Source organism: Barbus barbus (assembly GCF_936440315.1).
Source record: "Barbus barbus genome assembly, chromosome: 47".
Classification (NCBI taxonomy): Eukaryota; Metazoa; Chordata; class Actinopteri; order Cypriniformes; family Cyprinidae; genus Barbus; species Barbus barbus.
The window spans coordinates 7,625,214-7,646,824 of record NC_136725.1 but is presented as its reverse complement, the minus strand read 5'-3'; the positions used below and the strand labels follow the sequence as shown (position 1 = coordinate 7,646,824).

Sequence of the window (21,611 nt, the reverse complement as noted above, 5' to 3'; positions counted from 1 at the left end):
AAGCCAATCAAATAAAAGGTCCCAGTTACACTTTTGTGCCAAAATGAGGATCCACCTTAGTTCCCGGGCCCAAAAATTGATTTTTGTTCAGTATAGTTCAGTTTATTTGCTTTGTTTATGTCTATACAGTCAAGTGCATGTGATAAATCCTGTAATGCATCTTAAAGATGTACTGGATTTTTCTGTGAATGTGAATTACAAAGTGTTATTTGGTTTATCAAAGGCATATTTGAGTTTATATGAAAATAAATCTGATTTTGTTATATATTGATTAATTTAAAGAATTATCTCACATGGCCCAAGGATTTTGGACTAATAATCTAGAACTATTGCATAAAAAAAAAACAACTAAGGTTGGGTTTAAAGACAGGAATAGGTGAGCATTTGCTGTTGTGTGTCAAGGTCAGTTTTGTGGCACAAAACAGGACAGACATAGTACTTTTCCATAAACGTTTATTCTGAAAATATATAAAAGTTTACTTTAAAGAATCAGGATTTGATTGACATCAATGACAACTGATATCAGAGATGGCAGCATTTATTGCATATTCACAACTTAAAAGGCAATTAGTCACAACTGTAAATCTTTGGTTAAATGTCAGCATGTAAATGCTTATTCCCCACCAGTGAAAAGCTGCAGGTCCCCTGAATCCATAAAATAAACAATTACAGTAAAAACTTTAAAAATTACTTCATATATACAATTCGGCACTTGAATTGAAGTTATTTGCTATTCCAAAAAAAAAAAAAAAAAAGATTTATTTGATTTGGCATGCAAACACAAGTTTGAGGTCTCTCCAGCATTTGCTTATTGAATGAATGCCTGATACTTGTAACTGGGATGAAATATTAATGTCAAATAAGGGAGCGTGCTGAAAACTGAACTTACCTGAAGGCTGCAATATTAGTAGCATGTAAACTATTTGCTTGAGCTCAACAAAGCATGTGCAACTTATATATGCAAAATTAATACTTCTGTGGTAAATTATCAATTGCGTTGCAGAAAAAATGACCAACGTTCATTAGCATTCCGATAATACTATCACACATTTACAGGTATTCATTATAATCTTCACCTTCTAGAGTTCACTTTTACCATCAATGATCATATAGGATCATTTTCTTAAAAGCCTGTCATATTTACTTTTGTTCCAACTTATTCCAACAAATTAATCACACTTTTGCTTCACCTCCACTCACCCTATAATTTTTTTAGTGAGGCAAAACACAATAATTGCATTGCTTGTGCAGTAAAATAATATAATGGGGGCAAAAAAAAATGTGCTTTTATCAAGTACAGCATTTAAATTAAACCTTAAATACATTACTTGTAAATGTATTGCCATATATTGAGGGATACATGTCCACCAGTTGTGAAATCTGGATTATACTTCGTGTAGCAATCGCTGTAGGATTTATTGCATAATGCCACCCAGTGGCAATAAGCAGAAGTGACACAGGCTAGATTCACTGCATCCCATGTGGTACAGTACATTTCAGTAGAGTTTACTGTATTGAATGAGTAGAAACAGCATTGATTTCTTTCACCTTCTCTGAACAGGCACTTTAGTTGGGAGGCAGATGTTCCAGAGTGTTCTTTTATACAGTTTTTATTCCTCAATGCTGCCTTTCATTGAATTTGAAGGGTGTCGCTTTCATTTAAACCAAAACGGGTCTTGTAATTGTCAAAGAGAGATTTGAGGGACCTGATGTACATGGCATGGTACATATCTATAACGTCCTGACTCGGCTCCTCGATTTTTGGAACCGTGATGGGTTCACCAACTGTAGAAAAAAGAAAAATCATTCACAGACCATTCAACTCGAGTTTAAACCAAGATAATGTCAACAAATGACTAAATTTTAACCATTAATGTGGTTCTGATGTCAGAAAATATCGACAGTAAACTGAAAGAGCAGTTGTATCAACATAGAGACTGTCCTTGAACTGTATTTAACTATATTTAGGTTGTTTCATTATAACCCATGTAAGCTTTCTGGCAGTTTAAAGCTAGTAGGATTCAAATACACATATATAGGATTTAAAGGTTAGAAACATATTTAAATATATCTAAATATCAGCATGAAACCTGTAAATAATATCATATGCATTTTGAATTTATCATATTTTAAATCCATCATATTTATCATTTACATATATATTTATCATATTATTATTTTAGTTTTGGTCAAATAAAAAATTATAATAATTTAATTAAATAAATATTGAACACAGTCATGTAATACACATTTGTGCATATACTGTACATATACATTTTTTGTTATTAATATTATATTTGCTTAATCAAAACCTATATATCCACATGTACATGCATATTTAGTACATTATTTATTTTATTAATATTATTGTATTTTATTTACTTTAATAAGAAAATGCTAACAAGAAAATCTAGAAGACAATATGTGACCCTGGACCACAAAACCAGTCAAAAGTATATTTGTAGCAATAGCCAACAATATATTGTGTGGGTCAAAATGATCGATTTTTCTTTTATGCTAAAATCATTAGGATATTAAGTAAAGATCATGTTCCATGAAGATATTTTGTAAATTTCCTACTGTAAATATATCAAAACTTCATTTTTGATTAGTAATATGCATTGCTAAGAACTTCATTTGGACAACTTTAAAGGCGATTTTCTCAATATTTTGTTTTGTTGTTTTTTTTTGAACCCTCAGATTCCAGATTTTCAAACAGTTGCATCTCAGCCAAATATTGTCTTATCCTAACAAACCATACATCAATGGAAAGCTTATTTATTCTGCCTTAACACATCAAATGTGGCATTACTCACCAACAGTAGTGATGGGTTTGCAATATGGTACAAATCCCCAGGACTCAGGGAAGAACAGTCCACAGCCATGAAACAGGCAGGGGGCAAAACCTAAAATCTTTTGAAGTCTCTTTTGAACCGTACGCCACCAAGAGCCACTGTCAAAAATCAGCTGTTTGTAAACCTCATTCTCACCAAATGAGTAGACAGGAACCAGATCAGCACTGAAAGGGGAACAGGAGGTTAAAAAGTTTTTATAATGACAAAGAAAGGCACCAGAGAAAAATACATTTTAAAACAAAAAGAGCTTCTGCAATGGTTAATTTTACATAAAAAAACAACTGTTGCAGTGTAATCGTGTCTTAAAATCCTGTGAGACAGGGAAGAATTTGCACTTTAAGAACTTAAGAGCTTATTTATCCTATAAGCTTCTATGAGATTTGAATAGTTGAGGATTTTCTCAGTATTACTATTGCTTTGTAATGATGTAGCTTAATTCAGAGCAAATATGTTGGCAGAGTTCTTGTTGTTTCTCTATATTTCTGACCACAAAATACTGGCTTAATAGGCTACTTCACTCCAAATTGCTTTACTAACCCAACATGGGCTTCTGAAGGCTTTGTGTTGCTTCATGTGCAACAACCCTGCCATTTACGGCTTGCCAAGAGAACCTCAACAGAACTGAATCAGAGAACACAGAAACTCAGGAAGATACCAGCTAACATAAACCTAAACAGCACAATGAACTTTATTGACTTGTTTTTGTGGAGTAAATCAGTATAGCTGAAGTAAACAATGCTAGGAAGGTGGCGAGGGAAATGATTTGCGGTTCTCACCCTTGCTTGAGGGCCAGTCTCACAAAGCCTTTGCGGTTTTTCAGCGTGACGGAGTTCATTCCTGGGGCGCAGTCCAGAGACTCTGCAGCCCCTCCGATCACGATGACCACAGCGTTGCCCGTACCGTTACTAGACAGGAGGTAGTCAATGGAGTTACGGTTTACTGGGCACATACCTGAGAAACAGAAGAGTCTTTGGTCAATAGTTTATACCACGGTTCCCAAAATAGGGTTTGTGAAGGAACTGAAGAAACATTCCTGAGTTGATGAAAAGCTAATAAACCAATCACAGAAATGCATTTGTTTACCTGTATTTGTTTAATATGACAATTAATCAACATCAGAGAACCATACACATGCAAATGTGTTGTTAACTTATTGAAATAACCTAAAATCTCAGCGAGTCAATTGGGTTATATGTTTAAGTCAAAATATTTAAGTGAAAAAACTGTTGTTCGACTGACAAACATTTTTAAATCCATGGTCTACGACTATGACTGTCATTCATCATTTCTTATTCCTTAAGAAAATTAACCATGGTTTTATTATTGGAAATTGTAAAACATTTTTTTAAGAAAATATTGACGTTTGTTTCTTATAAGAGAGTGGAAGAAAATTCTAATCTGTGGGTACATAGGGCAGGTTTCAACAGAAGGTCTTCAAAAATATTGACATCAGCACATGTAGGGCTGTGTCTCTCTACGCAATAGGACAAAGCTCAGAGGTCCTTGATAGACTACAGGATTCTTATCTACAGCACAGAGGACAAGTATGGCCCTCTTTTTAATCAGCCGAAAATGAACTTCATTCATTGAGCAGTTTGATCTTCACTCAGTGTCACATGATGCAACTGCTTGCAATGAATACATGAAAGCTTTTATGCAGAAAATGAAAGAGTTATATGTACCTCCAGACATCAGATAATCCCTAAACAATGGCAAGCGGAAGTTTCCAGCTAATGTGGCCAGAGACGGCTTGATTCCTGGGAATATCTTGGAGAATCCTGTGGCCTCAGTCCCAAAGTTACAAAAAGCACCAAAACAGAAGATGCCGTGAGGGTGATAGCCAAAAATGTAGTTTCGGCTGGGAAGCAGGTTATCCGTCTTGATGAGCTGCAAATAATCAACAAGAAAAATGTGATTAATTCAACTGCAAAGGCAAATTTCTAATTGGGAAATTAAACGCCATTTAAATATATTTAGCATTAAACAGACCTATTTTTCTAGATTTAGGACAAAGGTCAGTAATGAAATACTTTATCTAAAGGCAATAAATGCTCTTTACTCTGACACAGTTACAATTACTGTACATTATATTGGTCACGAACACATTTTCTTATCAAGAATTATCATTAAGCACTTATCTGCTATCTGCTGTACTAATACATATTCTTTTCAGCAGATAATTAAGACATAGGCTTGCAGCAGAGCAACAGCTAGCATCTTAAAAGGAAGCGAATGCACTCAGAGTATGTACAGAGTGTAAAAGCTGCATAGCCTGTGTACATAAGAACAAAACAGGCAGTGCTGCATAATGACATTAATGGATGAAAAACAAAGGTTTTAAGACAGATGCTGCATCAGATGAGATGTTATAACCGTCTGGAGGAGGCTTAGAGAAAGTCTAGGAAATGTTTGCCCATGCCCTTGCTTTTGAGACTCAAAACAACACCTCTTTGCCATACATAACTTAATTTTTAGCACAATATGGTGTGCTGTGAGTGGTTACCATTGCTATGCAATTGCTAAGATTTTCTACAGTCACATTAGCAAAATTTTATGGATAAAACAGGCTCATTGACAATTAGTCTAGTGATGTATGAAGTCACTTTCAAAGCAAGCAGCTTTTTGTTGGTCAATGTGGCGAATTTGCATTTCAAACTTGAATCTGTTACGAAATCTCTGGGTGGAAAACTTTCACCCTCATGAGAAATTCCCAATTGCATGGATTCCAACTGAAATGACTGGATTTCGCCCGTGAAAATTTGCCAAACAATGGTAAATGTGACCACACCCTTAAGTAGTTTTTACTGCATTGCTATGCGATTGCTAGGGAATGCCAGGTGTTTGCTTATTTGTCCAAGTCAAAAGTACCCAAGTTTTTTTCTCCATAATAGTTTTTTTTTTAAATAAAATATCCAGTTATAATTGTATCTAGTTGTTAATGCAATAGGTCTGATTTTCTTCAGTATGACCATCTTTGGTCACTACTGGCCTTACTTCTCTTCATGCTTATCATAACGCAGCTGGCATGCACTGTAACACAAAGTAGGCAAAGTGATGATCTCATCAAGTGACTAAAGGTAAACGTCCAAACCAACTGGCACACACAGGGCATTCCTTTGAGTCCTGACTGACTCTCGTACTGTATATATATATATATATATATATATATATATATATATATGTATTAAGGATTGACTGTGGTTTTGATTCAATATGAATGCTTTAAATTAACATTTGCATTCAATTTCAGTTTCTCGGGCCATGATTTATATTGTAGAGAAGTATGTCAGAGAGTTAACAGTTTACTTTTATTCTCTTTAATCATGCAGATTTTGTGTTTTATGAAAATATGATAAACGCATATGATCTGTGTATGATAATAATGTCTGGCTCATAATTTAATGCTAGAAAAGTTTCTGTATCACCTAGTTGTTGTACAGAGGCCTGTACTCTGCCACGCATATAAGACACAAGACAAACAGAAAAACAAGTGCTCAGTTATTAAGCTTCCACTGATCAGGATGAGCAAAGTCTATCAGTGCACTTACGACTCACATCAAGATCCATTCAACCCAACAGGGATGTCAAGCAGAGAAAAGAACAGGACGAAACTAAAGGCTACATTTTTTATCTTTTCCCCTTTGCACCTAACAGAGTTATCAATGCATATTAACACATTTTACGCTGACCAGAACTAAACTACCATTCAAAAGTTTGGCTCAGTAAATTTTTCTTAAACAAGTGAATGCTTTTATTCAGAAAGGATGCGTTAAATTCATCAAACATGACAGTAAAGGCTTTTACATTATTTAAAAAAAAAATGTATTTCACATAAATGCTTTTCTTTTGAACTTTCTATGTATCAAAGAATTCTGAAAAACAATATTAGTCTCCACAAAAACATTAAGCAGAACAATTTAACCTTATTAATAATAAATGTTTCTTGAGCAGCAAATTGTCATGTTAGAATGATTTCTGGATCATGTGCTACTGAAGACTGAAATAATGACACTGAAAATTCAGCCATAAGAGGAATTTTAAAATATTCAAACAGAAAAGAGTTACTTTAAATTGTAATAATACTTCACAATATCACTGTTTATATAAATTTAATCCGGGCGAGCATTCTTTCAAAAACATTAGAAAAAAATCTATCGAGCCTGAAGTGAAATGTCAAGATATTGTATGGAAAAGAGTATGTGAATATCACATGCAAGTAAATAATTATAAAATCATTTTTGTATGAGCTGTCCCTTTAAATCTATATATAAATGCTTGAGCATTTGTTCTTTGAGATTTACAAAGTCCATACATTCCATAATTCGATAATCTTTATTTGCATAATTGTTAGCTGTTCAGTGGTTAGGCCTTAAACTGTAATGTTATATAAGATGTAAAGTCACTCACTCTTATGGGAAAATAGTCTCTAAAGTATTTCCACACAGTCCAGTTTCTCACCCAGGTTGATCTGCGGCCCCCTAAGATAAAGATATAGGAACATTAACAAAGAATACAAATGCAAACACAGTCACAACAAGCATCCTACACTTCTGAAAAGACTGAATCAGGAGTGGTGTGCTTTACTGATAGAAGAGAAGACTGAAAAGGTTACCTTGTTTAGGGGTGTTCCAGTCATAGATGAGCCAGGCAGTGTATATTGCGGCAATTACCCAGCAATCTGTGCAAAACATGTACATCAGCAGCAAAGAGCAGCCAATACCTAGAAGAGCAAAAAGAGTATTTAGAGTTGGTGTAAATTTGTAAAGCAAGCTAAAGATGCAGAAAGCCGAAGAAGAATAGTTCACCCAAAAATGCAAATTTGCTGAAAATATACTCAACCTCAGGCTATCCAATATGTAGATGTAAGATGTACGTTTGTAAGAAACAAATCCATCATTAAGCCATTTTATCTTTGAACCGTCAATTCTAACCAAAATACACCTCCATTATCCATAATAATCCACTACTTCCAGTAAAAAAGTCCATCCCCTGTTGTCCTCTCAAATCAAAATCCACCAACATGTTTGTTTAGAACAGTTTTGGACTGTTTTTGCATGTAAACAGTACTTGATCTATTGAGATTTCTCTCCTGATTCAGATTAAACAACTTTTTCACTGGAGCAATATTATGGAGGACTCATATTTTAGCTGGAAGCAACATTTTGAAGTTCTCAATGATGGATTTGTTTCATACAAACACACAGCTTTTCACTTCACAGGACGTTAATTGATGGACTGGATCGATTACTTGTGGATTATTGTAAAGTTTTCATCAGCTGTTTGGACTCTCATTCTGACGGCACCCATTCACTGCAGAGGATCCATTGGTGAGCAAATTATGTAATGTTAAATTTCTGCAGAGCTGTTCCAATAAATAAACATCTACTACATCTTGGATGGCCTAAGGTTGAGTAAACAGTCATTTATTCATGAAATTTTTCATCCCTTTTTTTGTGTGTGTGTGGGGGGGGGGGGGGTTGAACTATTCCTTTAACATTCATGAACACTGCAAGTAATCCATATGAGTTCAGTAAGGCAACACAATGTCCTACATTGTAAATTCTCTAAGCCGCCGACTTAAGTTTCTTAATGAACTTGACTGTTCCACTCACCCATGACAAGAAATGTGAGGACAAACTGCAGGACGGAGATCACCTGCAGATGTTTCATGATCTTGGATCTTGTCAGCCAGGGGACAGAAGGCAGGTCGTGTAAAGCCGAGAGGATGCTGGAGCCTGAGCCTATACAGGATTTAAAGGAAAATTGGAATTAACCATCTTAATGTTGTGGGAACGCTTGTTGTCTAGATCACAGTCTGTCTGAAGCCTATGAATAAATGGTGATATGCATATCATGACTGTGACAAACTTAGATGATGTCAATTGAGAATAGTGCCATTCAGGTTGTTTTTAATGCATAAGACGTGATCTTTTTGACTTTCTCAAATTGTGTGAATCCACTTTGTGTTCAGAGTATAATTTTTTATCCACAGTAATTTCACACTTGTCTAGTACAAATATGTGGCTTTGTTTCATAAATACAGTGTATACGTTTTTCTTTATTTACCCTCAAAAATTGAATTGTGAAATGTGACAACATGCCCCGTAGGTGGGGTACATTGTAACAGCTGAGGGGCACGTTGTAACATGACCATATGACAGCCTAAAATGTTATCTGATCTTATGAAAAAAAATATACAAGACAAACTAAAATATTATTTTCAATAAAATAAAATGATTATTTATTTTAAATAAAATAATGGCGTTTTTTAATAATTAAAAGTAATCAGATTTTTGAGTTTGACAATGAACATATTGCAACCATGCCTGGGACGGCCCATATAACCCAGCCAAAATGCTTTCCATGTCTTGAAATAATAATTTCTGAACATAAAACAATGATTGTCACCTGTTTCTCGTCGTTTCTCTTTAAAATGTATTAAAGTAAATAGTGTGAATTGCATCGCTAATGTCAAAGAATAGCACGGCAGGGCAGATTATAAAGCAGTTACACCTTACCCCATCTGTGCAACTTTAATTTAAAACCGGTTAGTGTCTTCTGCTAGTTATCAAGCCATTAAAAACCTATAAATAACTGATAAATATCAGATTGGAGATTAAAATAATTGCCGATTTGTCTCATTTTAAATTAGTAATAAAAACTTTTACTTACACCGTGATACATTTCATTTTTTACAATTAATTTTTCACAAAACTCGAGCGAAAAGTGCAAAAAAAGACAAGATGCGGTACTGAAGCACACAACCACACACTTCTCTTACAATCACTGACATCAGATCACAAGACAACATAATCCCATTTTAACTGAGTCCATCCTGACTGAAAACAACAAGCATCACACTTCTTGATGGACACTTAATGAATCTCACTTAAGTGTCTAAATAACTTCAGTATGTTTTTTTATGTTTTTACAAACATATATACATACACACACATAAAATGTAGGCTATACATTTAATACTAAATGATAACGCTAAATTAAATTAAAATGCAATTTTTACTAAATATTTGTACATACCCTTTTTCACACCAGAATATGCAGCGAGTATGGTCTTCATGGTTGAGTTAGGAATAATAATAAATTGAACAGAATGAATCTCGCTGGTGGAAGCTGCTCTACAGCATCCCTCTCTGTACTGGCGTCAGCCGCGACTTCACCGGCGCGCGCCTGTCATTTAAGCGCCTCGGGGGGAGGAGTCTAGAAAGCGCTGTCAAACTAACTATACCCGCCTTCGCTGTCAGCAATATTTTCAGACGAAAAGTTGTCAAAGTTTTACTTCCATAAACGCTCTTCCGTGCTGAGATGGTTGGCTCTGACTGGTTATCGCTTCATCTGATCTGAAGGTTTTAAAGGTCTGTGAAGGTAAACTAGACGGGGATGGGCGCCCAGCCAATCAGATGTAGGAGACTTTAGCCCCGCCCCCAGGATTTATCTTTATAAAAACAATCATTATTGCTCCTTCTTTCTCATATATTTCAACTTGCAGTATTTAACCTACTTTAACCAAGACTGTAATATTCTATTAATAAAAATAACACTTTGTTTTTATACAAAACTTCAATAGGCCTCAGAATTGAGAAACCAAAGGGTAAAAAACTGAAATTAGTGAGAGATAGCAGCCTGCCAGACTGAATGTCCATTAGGGACATTAACTGTTTCATAATTTGCCATTTTTCTTTTTCACAACGCCACGGCCAGCGTTGCTGCTGCCAGTGACCTTCACTGGCCTGTTCTTCTTGCCAGGCTTGGCCAGCACTCAGATTGCAGAGAGACCGCAGAGAATTTTATGTCTTTATAGCTAATACACAGTATATTGTTAATTCAAAATAGGCTATAATGTCTATTCTGTGAATTTTTCGGTTGCAATTTGTAGTCAGAAATTTGAGCAATCTTGGTTTTTAAAGTATTAATGTTTATGAAATAAATTTAGCCTGCTAGTTCTGAATAATATTTTATGATCTATTTCCTTGAGGTCTTTTTGATCTCTGATGTCACAGTAGATAAAAACTTATAATAAGACAGTTTTAATGGGTACGGTGATCCACACTCACAAAAACAATCTTCTTTTTACATTTTATTAAACATTTATCACCAATAGGGAAAAATCACAAACGTTATGGGCGCTGGGTGCCAATAAATTTTGATGAGGAAATATATTCAGTCTAGACAGTAAATTACACAAGCTCACTGTAATTTGTACTGTATCAATATCAGAAGTCCATTTGGCAAAGATCATTTAGTTGGTCTTTGAACTTTAATCTCTATTAGACAAATCCGCATTTGTTGGCATTAATTGATGTACATTGACATACAATGTCTCATATAATCTGAAGATCAACAGAGATTATGTTTTGCAGCATTTTTATGAAATATTGTTTTTCTTCTTTCTTGTATTGTTTACTTCTTCGTCAGCAGAAGTGGAAAAACAGAATAGTATTCTTACAAGTGTATATTGTTTTGCCCTTTGCAATAGCAGTAATCCTCACTGCATGTTTTTATCCACTGGTGCAGGTGCAGATAAGGTGTTGCTGAAATAGTCAAATGTGTACTAAGCATCCGATACTTGTACTTTGCTCTTTTGTTCTAAAAAATAACAGTTAATGATAATATCAGATTTTCACATCAAGATAGGAGACATCACATATAAAGATTTTGATTGAGCAAGAAAATCATAATTATTAGAATAGGGAAAATTAAATTAATTTGATTTTGGACTGGAGATATGATGTAAACACATCTATACAAATTAATTTCCATTGGGTTACATTTATTTTTCTGGTGTCGAAAAGCACACCAGAAATAATATGAAATAGTAATGCATACATACAATTTATTTGATATAAATAAAAGACAATTATATATATAAATGATCAGTTCTATTGTGAAACATTAAAAAAAATCCATAAATGTGGTATGGGAGACTCATATTATGCAGACTATCTTATTAAAAGAGAACTGACAGGCCAAACCTGTTTTTCTTGAACACAAAATGAGGATCATAATAGGATCAAAGTACACAAATGCCCCAGAAATCCCATATGTTTGTAGACACCTCCATAGCCTGTCACACACACATGGAAGCATGCATATCAAGATGCACGCAAAGATTCAGCTATCATGCGCTGTGAAACTCTTTCATTTGAGAGCAACTGTCTTTGCTATTAGACCTGCTTTAAGACCACTGATGTCCTGTGGAGCCCCTAAAGCACATGTGTCAAACTCCGCTTCTGGAGGACCACTGTACTGCAGAGTTTAGCTAGTTATCCTGAAGATTTTGATTAGCTGGTTAAGTGTGTGTTCAGGAGAGAGAAAAACAGATGGGAGGAACAATTATATTATAATGATTATAATGATTTTGAATTCCCCTGAGAAACAAACAAACAAAAAAAAAGAAATTTGTCCTTGGCCATTTGAATTTAAGCGCTGTACCTTTGGCCATCTTTAAATAGCCCCTCAGAGTGTTATCACAGGGCATAAGAATATAATTCAGTGCATGTCCAATTTGTCAGTGCAAGAGCCGAAGCTTCCAGGTTAGTGAAACACCCCCTTACCTCCCCTCTAAACCCACCATTCACGTACGAGATCCTTTTTTTTTTTAACATAACTTACTGTAGAGTCATAAGAAGGGTTTACCTTCGACCCAATATTTTCATGCATTTCATATTTCCACTATTTTTAAACCAATGACAGCAGTCAGTCAGTTTAATGACTTCCATGTCTTCCATTTCTTAGGTCCAGAGCTGACCTTCAATTGTGATGTCTGTCCAAGTGCAATGGTCAAAGCCTGATTTATCCGGTGTAGACATCTGGTCTGCCTGTGATAATTGCGTGTGTAGTTGGCCTGGTCGTGGAGAAATGTGTCCTTTCTGGCAGGACTAAGTCTTTTCTAGAGCAGTGTGCATTGTGAAACAGGTCTGACCAGTGCATGGTGTAAGATTTGACCCAAATCATCCCTGAGGGCAAAAACAGCCTCAAGGGGCAGGGATGAATTTGTCAATCAGTCTGTCTATCTGATGTCAAGACTTTCATGTTTTACACCATCAGATGAATAAGTTCCATCTTAACTTTGTCTTACTACATGTTGTAATGGCTAAAGACCTATACACTCCAGTCCTCGTGAGAGATGCAATCGTCTTTTGGGAGTCAGTGGAGAAACTTTAGTGTCTCTGTGTCCCGAGTCATTCAAACACACAGAGTAGTAAAACTGGTGCAGATTTATTCAGATGTGCTGCTTTAAAGCACATTCAGTAGAAAATACACTGTAAAAGTTATTACCTTTGTTGATGAAGTCAGTTTGCATTAGCCATATTACATAATATTTAAAATAGTTAATTTAGAAGTTAAAGCATAAAGAAAATTTCACTTACGTGAAGAAAAAAGTGTGGTACATTTGAAAGCATGCACTGCTTTGAATTACACATTGCATTTATCAGGAAATAAAAATTCTGCATCACATTGAACAACTGGTAAACAAAACAGCAATGGTTTAAAAGCTGACAATACACAACTGAGACTAAACTAGGTATATATAACTGTCTCTCTGTCTCTTTCTCATAAACACATGCATACACAATCTCTGATCTTCTCACTGGAACAGCAGGTGAGCATCTTCAGCTACTCCATAATTTCCTTTGTGTTCCTCAAACAGACGGCTGAGTTCGTCCATGTAGCGCTGGTGAAGCACATCCAGTTCTTCTGTCGTTGGTTTCTCATTTTTCTCTACTGGAATTGGCCGACCCACTTGGAAAAGACAGAAAGGAGTGTTAAAATATTTCCTTCATAAATGAACACACAAAAGTGAAGTGACTTTGAAAGCATTTGCTGCTGTGGATAAATGAATGGACAGACAGATAGACTGACAGATGACTATAGACAGACAGACAGACAGACATACAGACAGACAGACAGACAGACAGACAGACAGACATACAGACAGACAGACAGACAGACAGACAGACAGACAGATAGACAGATAGACAGATAGATAGATAGATAGATAGATAGATAGATAGATAGATAGATAGATAGATAGATAGATAGATAGATAGATAGATAGATAGATAGATAGATAGATAGATAGATCTCTGAGGCCCAGCAATTGATTCATCTCACGTTTGCTGATATGACTGTGTTTGGCAGTTCTCTAGGGTTGCTAAAAAGCAAATATCATGCTTTAACTTTCCAGGTTTTGCAACAGTTTGGACCTGCTTACAGTAGGCTAAAAGTGGTGACAGATAAGACTTGTGCATTGGTACAGTACAACAAATAAATGGCTAAGAAATGACAGAGAGGTTATTGCATCTGTTTAGCTTGGGCTACAAAAAGGTAATCGCACAGATTCAGAGTATGGTTTTAATTTACACTTACCCATAGGAAAGAAAAATCAAAAGTGAGATCTCTTTAACATCTCAAATATTTCTCCTAGACAGAAATGAGGTTATTTTAAGATCGAATGGAGATTTTTGCTTGAGTCTCCTGCTTCTCAAACTTGTCTCCTGAGACAGAAACTCTAACACTCTTATATGTGTCTCCTTTAAAGCTTTAGAAGAGATCTCAACAACAACACACACTGTGCTTAGATTTTTATCTTTAGCTAAATAATCTGGGGGTGTCATATTTGACTCCTGTAAAGTTTTCGAAGAGCTCTCACCTTTACAAAGTATGCATCAAGTCAAGTACTTGGATTCCTTTCTTTCAGAAATTTCTCATGTCTCAGTTGTGTCTACTTTTATTTCTCCTACGGATTTTTAGGAGAAACATCTGAGACACTGTTGAGACTAAAATGAGAAATACATGAGAATCACAACTAAGTCTCATGAGCTTAGAAAGAGCAACCACAGAGCAGTAAAATATTTCAATATTGGAGTCTTGATAGAGATTGCAGCAAGACAATAAAGAGATATTCTATGTTTCTTCCACCACATTCTCAGTTTTGACTCTTTTTTCTATAATATTTTTCATGTCTCCCAATGCACTTCCTCTGTCTGTTTGCCTCTTCAAGATGAATCGCTTTATGTATTCCCCAATTGTAAGTCGCTTTGGATAAAAGCGTCTGCCAAATGATTAAATGTAAATATGTCTACTTCTATTTCTCTTAAGGAATTTTAGGAGAAACATCTGAAATGCTGTTGATACTAAAATGAGAGATATATGAGAATCTCTTCTAAGTCTCCTGAGTTTAGGAAAAGCAACCACTGAGCAAAATATTTTTCCTATGGGTAACCTTGATCTGACATCAATGATATTTGACTAACATTTGACTGCACTTACCAACAGTGTTAATAGGTTTTCTGTAGGGTATTAGGCCGAAGCTGTACTGGAAAACTCCTCGTGCGTGGAAGAGAGGCAGAGAAATGCCCATAATATGTTGAAGACGCACTTGAATATATCGCAGCCAGGTGCCTCGAGGGTTCTCCACCTGATCAAATAACTCATTCTCTCCAAATGAATATATAGGAACCAAATCTGCACTGGAGGAGAAAAAAAAAAAGGATTTTTAACCCAAATTCTTTGCTGTCTTACATAAAATGTATGCACAAAAAAGTGAGAAAATATGTATGTCAGAGATAATGTATACAATCATTATTACAAAATAAACCCTGGCATGTAAATATATATTAAATGCTCATATAAATAATACATTTCTGCAATTCAATTTTATTCCAATTTAATTTGTATAAAAAATTTTCTTTTGTACAGTTTCTTAATCAAATTCTTTAGCTTGGGTAACAGAGCCTTTCATAAATTCAGCACTATTACTTGCTACAGTTGCCCAAGCTTGTATTTCAGAATTGACTGACTGTGGCTCAACAGAACTATCTGTCGATGCACAACTGGCACTACAACAAGAGGCTAGCATATAGCCTCTCATACTATTAACTGATCAGGAAAAATCTGCCGCTTACCCATGCTCCATTGCAAGCTTAATGAACCCCTTCTTATTGGCCAGGTGAACAGTGTAGTCACCAGGATGGGCATCCAAAGCCTCAGGGGCACCGCCAACTGCAATGACCACAGCGTTCCCACCTCCCTTCTGTCGGAGCAGATAGCTGGCACTCTCCTTGTCTGATGGAACCAGGCCTGGAACACACACACAAACACACACACACACACACACACAGTCTGTAATAACAGCTCAGAAAAAAAAAAAAAACTTTACATTGCCAAAATAAAATTATAAATGTACATCATGTTATTTATACACATTTTGCCTTGTGTAAATAGTAAAACAATAGCTATATAAAATATGTTGAGGCACTTTATATCTTAAAGATTGTGGTCTCTGTGATAAGCTTTGTCTAATGTTAATAAATATACATTTTTACAGTATTTGATGATCAGGTCAACTGACCTCCAGACATGATGTATTCTCTGAAGAAGGGGGCTCTGAACCAGAGAGGCAGCATGAGAAGTTTGCTTCTCAACCCAGGGAAGAGTTTGCTAAAACCTGTCGCCTCTGTGCAGAAATTTGTAAATGCACCAGCCACAAGAATACCATGAGGATGGAAACCCAGCACATAGTTCTTCCTAGGGTCCAGATCAGCTGTCTTCACCAGCTAGTAAAGAGACAAAGAAGTTAAATAATTTAAAGAATGTAAACAATTTGATCAGGTTCCTTTCATTTATTACAAAAGGCCAGCTGTTAAGGTCAGCGATCATGTGCTGTTCATGTGCAGTGCAGTGTATAGGGCTTTATAATGACCTTTCACACTGATCTAGGATCTGTTAATACTTAACCGTTTACACTAATCACCAAACCGAAAGCGTCAACAGAATACTAAAGCTATTTCTCAGCAACACAGAACATCAACGGTCAAATCTCAAGCCAGATTTGTTTGTGTTTGAGGTAGGGTAGCTTTGGCTTGACATTAACAAATCCAGGAATTTCCTAGAACCACAATCGGAATCTCCAACAACAGTTCTTAAAAATAACAAAATAGTTGTTCTCTAGATGAACTGCACTGTCAAGGGTGCATTCGTGCCACTTCAGAAATATGAAAAATATCAGTTCAAAGTCACAGCCGTCTTCACATTGAGAGACACAGGCATTAGAATGGGGGAAATGTAAATCAATCTCGAGACCCTTTTTTTAAAAAGTTGGGTTTCTTTAACTTTTTTTAAAAACGCGAGACACTGCAAAAGACATGATTTCGAGAGCACAACCATAAAAGATATCCGTCTTGACATATAAAAAACAGTTGAAAAGTAGTGCAGTGTAGCCCAGTCTTGTTTCATAGCCAACTGTTGTATTGTACTGATATAATGCACTATATTTTTGTTAGCTGAAGGCTTAAGATAAATATATACAGGTACAATTATAAAATAATTTCAGCTCAAATCAATATTTCATGTACACGTATTTATTTATTTGTTGCTTAGCCATACAATAAATATAGGCCTACACTGTAAAAAAAAAATTAGTTCAGCAAACTTAAAGGTTTAAGGAAACCAGCTTCAGCTGATTTTTGAGTTTAGTTTCTTTAAGTTTATACAACAAAAAGTTGAGAGAACTCAAAAATCTCCTAAAAAATAAGTTGAGAAAACTGCCTTAAATTTTTAAGTTTGTTCAACTTTTCTTTTTTTTTACAGTGTAGGCAGTCATTAATACCAACCTAGTTAGGCAAATGAATGCCTATGTCACAAAGTATTTTGCACATGAATATTATTACTGTGTGACTGCTAACTGAATGTCTATTGCTAACAGTAACTAACCAGATATAGGGATGGGAAATAAAGTAAAGGTAGCTCTCATTGCACAGCTGACATTTATGCTTTTATCAGGTTAGGAGTGTAAATGATTGATGCCTCTAATCACACGCTGTTGTCACTGAAGGGTGTTATATGAAATAACATTTATTCTCATCACAACATTTATTAAGACAGTCACCTGCAACATGACTGCACTTGTGGAGGTAGGTTCTTGATAACTCAGACACAGTTTCTTTTAATAAACTAAATTCCCACAGTGTCACCTTCAATATTCATGTGCATGAGTTTGCTTTTTCCAAGATCCCTGATCTGCTTTCAGATTAGGAGGTTGTGTAAGGATATAAAAGAGAATTTGCACCGGTGGTTGAAGCAAGGTTTCATCTTAATCAATTATTCACTTTGAATACAAATGCTCTGTTTAGCTACAGCAGGGCCTCTTTAATACTAATGACGCATTTAGTCATATGTTGTGCTTCTTGCGAATTCTGGGACAAACCCAGACTGTATGGTGAATTGACAAAAAGGAAATTTCTTAGAAAATAAAATACAATTTTGTAAGTAAATGGTTGAACTCATATGATTTATACAAACATCATTAAATAATCACTAACTTCAATGAAAAAGAATCTACAAAGATATCAAAATAACATATATAACTATTTCATTGATTCTTTAAGTTGTTTTGATAGAGATGGGTATTTTTGTCTCCCTTCAAGATCATGGCCATGACCCTTGTATTGAACAGGGGTTTAAGACCCCCACAGTGTTTACAGTTACTCATTCACTCTGAACACAGTGTCTTCTGAGGCTATCTCGGTTGTTCAAAAGGTGAAAAGACTGTCATTATGGACAGATACATACAGATAAGTATCAAGGGTTCAACTACCAAAGCGATAACATTTTATCAAATCAGTGTAGTTTTGATGTGGCACTGACTGTTGAGAAAAACAAAACAAGAGTACAAAGTATAGCAAGGTTGGCCACTAAAATACTGTAGTACTTATCAGTTTCATTGAAACTTTCCAAATACAAAACATATTCCAAAAAGTTATTTGCATGTTATTTTAAAGACAAAATCTGCAATATAAATTTCTCTACTGAATGTTAGTGCACTCAACATTATATCTCAGATGCATGAAAAATGACTGTATTATTCAAAAGTTTGAGATGTTTGTACAAATATTTCTTCTCAAGAATACTTGATGAATAGAAAGTTCAAAAGAACAGCATTTATTTGAAATAGAAATGTAAAAATTTAAAAGTTACTGTCACTTTTGATCAATTTAATGGGTCCTTGAATAAAAATATTCATTTCTTTCAAAAAAGAACCATTTTCAGAAAATGAATAGGCACTAGATGGCAGTGTTACATTGTTCCCTCATTATTTAGGCCTGCAAATCACTGTTTATCTGTTCATATAAATGGTTCAGCCTTGTTTTTCTCCCTGGAGCAACAATGTGTTGGTTCCATTTGGTAAAAGAACTATTATGCTGATGTTCGTTGATGCAAATGATAGACAGCAAAACGAATGACAACAAACAAAGACACTGTTGATTCATATAATGCCATTCTGTGTTTTAGGCTACAGTTTAAACCCCAACTCTCTGAATTGACTGGCCAAGTTAAGGTAGTTCATGTGACACGGTTCAGTGACAAAATGCTATTTAAAAGGCCAAACAGCCAAGAGACATAGCTTATTATGCTTCAATAGATCCGCCCACTCACCTTTATAGGGAAATAATCTCTCATGTACTCCCACACACGCATTCGGCACAGAAAGGGCACTTTTCTACCTCCATGTGAAGGTGTGTCCCAATCGATGTACCACCAGATGGCATAAAGCACGCTGATGAGCCAGAAACGAGTGAAGAGTAGCGAGAGGAACAGTATAATACAGATGGGAGCTGCAAAAAATGATAATAAACACACAGATACATTGGACACAAATCCACAAACTGAAAGAAAACACATTAGCGCAAATGCATTTACAGTAAGGATCTTTCACACTGAAGACTTTGACCTGGAGGTTTCAATATACCTTAGTGCTTTGATAAAGGCCTACATAGTCATGGACAGAACAAAATACATTTGCTAGAACATGTTTTCTTGCTTTTTCAAAACACAGTGATGTGCTTTCTAGAAAGAGGCATTTGTTGCAATATCTTTCTTTAATTAAAAACACTGTAAAAGGTACTATATTAAGTAGCTCTTTAAATTGTGTGAAGTCTGATTTTAAGTATATGTAATTTAACTTAAAATGCAGTGACTATTGCAGTATGTGTAAGAGACAGAATACAGACTGTAATTATAGATATAATTCAAGGTCAACACTTGATGGCTTTGCAAAGAGACTATAATAAAAGCACATGCACTCACCGAGCGCCAGGAAAGTGAAGACCCACTGCAGTATGACAGCAGTCTGGATCCTCCTAACCAGAGGCACATCAGCCGGAGCAAAACAAATCTTCATGTCTAAACCAGAAGACAGCAAGAGTCGGTGAACGGCCGAGAGATCAGTACCACGCTTGGATCTCCACTCTGAGGTCAAAGTCTAACACCGTGTCTTGGTCTGCTCACCTCCTCCTTTCATCAGCTACCTTATCTAATAAATTCACTGCAAGTGATATGATTGTAGACCAAGAGTACCTTGATATTACACCATTAAGACTATTGACCCCAGAGACAAAGGGCTGTGCGAAATTAAGCCTTACAATAGGAGCTGATATGCATAATGTTATTTTGAATTATATATCTGTATATGTATGTATGCATGAGTGTGTGTGCGTGTGTGTGTGTGTGTGTGTGTGTGTGTGTGTGTGTGTTCATTCAAATAATCTACATTAAAATTGTTTATTTGTTTAGCATGAGGATGATATGTTTTTTTATTTGTGAAATTCATTATTATTAAAATTAAATTAATTATTAATATTATTAAAAATGAATATTTGGTTACATACAACACATAAAAAAAATGTCATGAACGTTTAATATATAACATTTTATAAATAACATATAATAATAAATGCTGTGCTTTTGAACTTTCTTTTTTTCCAGTATTGATAATAATAATATTCTTGAGCATCAAATCAGTATATTAAATAAATATAATATGTAATTACTGCTGGAAATTCAGCTTTACCATCATACAAATAAATTTTAAAATATATTAAAATAGAAAAAGTTATTGTCAATTGTAATAATATTTCATAAAAGAACTGTGTTTTGTGTGTGTGCGTATGCTCTGTGAATTTATTTAAGAACCAGGAGTACCTTATAGTTATTATATAGTTTTTATATTTAATATAATTTTCTTGTTATATAACAAGATATAAAAGTAATGGGGGGGGGGGGGGGGGTATAAAAGTAAATGAAAAAAATAATCTTTCACTCTTACTGTTATTGTGATTGAAACATGTGGAATTGTGGAATAATGTGTCTATAATTATTTAAATTGATATCACATATATGACCACATATATGATTATATTAAAACTGATTCAAACAGTTTTCACAGTTTTTTATTAAATAAAAACAGCCTTGGCGAGCATAAGAGATTCTTTCAAAAAACTATATAGCCTATATAGAGAATAATTACACAATATGTATATTTTTCAAGTGTTAATCCTATTTTAATAATAATGTAATTCACAATTTAAAAAAAGTTTTACAGTGGAAAGTCATGTGAACACAAATTAATTTTAAAATTGTTAATTTCATCTGCTGTTCATTATCGTAAGTAAACATGTGTTAACTGAGCATCCCTCCTGATTTCCAAAAGCGATATCCTGAGGACTGTACTTTAGTGGGCGGGGACTGGAGCGCGACTCCGCCCACTGCAGACGCTGCGTGATGATGACAGCGGCAGGTGATGCAGCTCTCGGTGGATGCTGAGCGCAGGAGGTGCCGGGAGGGGCTGCTGTCTGTGTCTTAACACATTCTCGTATTCTAACGAGCGCAAGGGGATCAGGACGGAGCTAAACCACAATATTTCACTGGTAAAAAACCCTCGAGAACCCGTAATGCCTC

General features: G+C 35.2%; 2 protein-coding genes across 2 annotated transcripts; both read right to left on the bottom strand.

Annotated features, from left to right (window-relative positions):
- Nucleotides 1-437: 437 nt before the first annotated feature.
- On the bottom strand, nt 438-10,210 carry LOC306865631 (diacylglycerol O-acyltransferase 2-like). Its single transcript, XM_079410351.1, has 8 exons — nt 9,894-10,210; nt 8,468-8,596; nt 7,468-7,575; nt 7,263-7,333; nt 4,538-4,742; nt 3,632-3,806; nt 2,817-3,019; nt 438-1,785 (listed from the first exon to the last, which is right to left on the bottom strand). Exons 1-8 carry the CDS (start codon nt 9,931-9,933, stop codon nt 1,631-1,633), a joined length of 1,086 nt encoding a protein of 361 aa, XP_079266477.1. The 5' UTR covers nt 9,934-10,210; the 3' UTR covers nt 438-1,630.
- A 2,864-nt stretch (nt 10,211-13,074) lies between these two features.
- Nucleotides 13,075-20,076, bottom strand: LOC306865632 (2-acylglycerol O-acyltransferase 2-A-like). Its single transcript, XM_079410352.1, has 6 exons — nt 19,962-20,076; nt 19,311-19,489; nt 16,228-16,432; nt 15,782-15,956; nt 15,147-15,346; nt 13,075-13,616 (listed from the first exon to the last, which is right to left on the bottom strand). Exons 1-6 carry the CDS (start codon nt 20,053-20,055, stop codon nt 13,462-13,464), a joined length of 1,008 nt encoding a protein of 335 aa, XP_079266478.1. The 5' UTR covers nt 20,056-20,076; the 3' UTR covers nt 13,075-13,461.
- Nucleotides 20,077-21,611: the final 1,535 nt, after the last annotated feature.

What these genes read in the sequence shown, in the direction of transcription:
- LOC306865632 (XM_079410352.1), bottom strand. Translation starts at nt 20,055, where the DNA reads ATGAAGATTTGTTTTGCTCCGGCTGATGTGCCTCTGGTTAGGAGGATC. An exon ending in AGAATACATCATGTCTGGAG is followed by an intron (nt 15,957 to 16,227) that starts GTCAGTTGACCT and finishes TGTGTGTTCCAG; the next exon opens with GCCTGGTTCCATCAGACAAG. An exon ending in AAAACCTATTAACACTGTTG is followed by an intron (nt 13,617 to 15,146) that starts GTAAGTGCAGTC and finishes GTCTTTTCCAAG; the next exon opens with TGGGTCGGCCAATTCCAGTA.
- LOC306865631 (XM_079410351.1), bottom strand. Translation starts at nt 9,933, where the DNA reads ATGAAGACCATACTCGCTGCATATTCTGGTGTGAAAAAGG. An exon ending in CCTCACATTTCTTGTCATGG is followed by an intron (nt 7,576 to 8,467) that starts GTGAGTGGAACA and finishes TTGCTCTTCTAG; the next exon opens with GTATTGGCTGCTCTTTGCTG. An exon ending in CAAACCCATCACTACTGTTG is followed by an intron (nt 1,786 to 2,816) that starts GTGAGTAATGCC and finishes TTTTTTCTACAG; the next exon opens with TTGGTGAACCCATCACGGTT.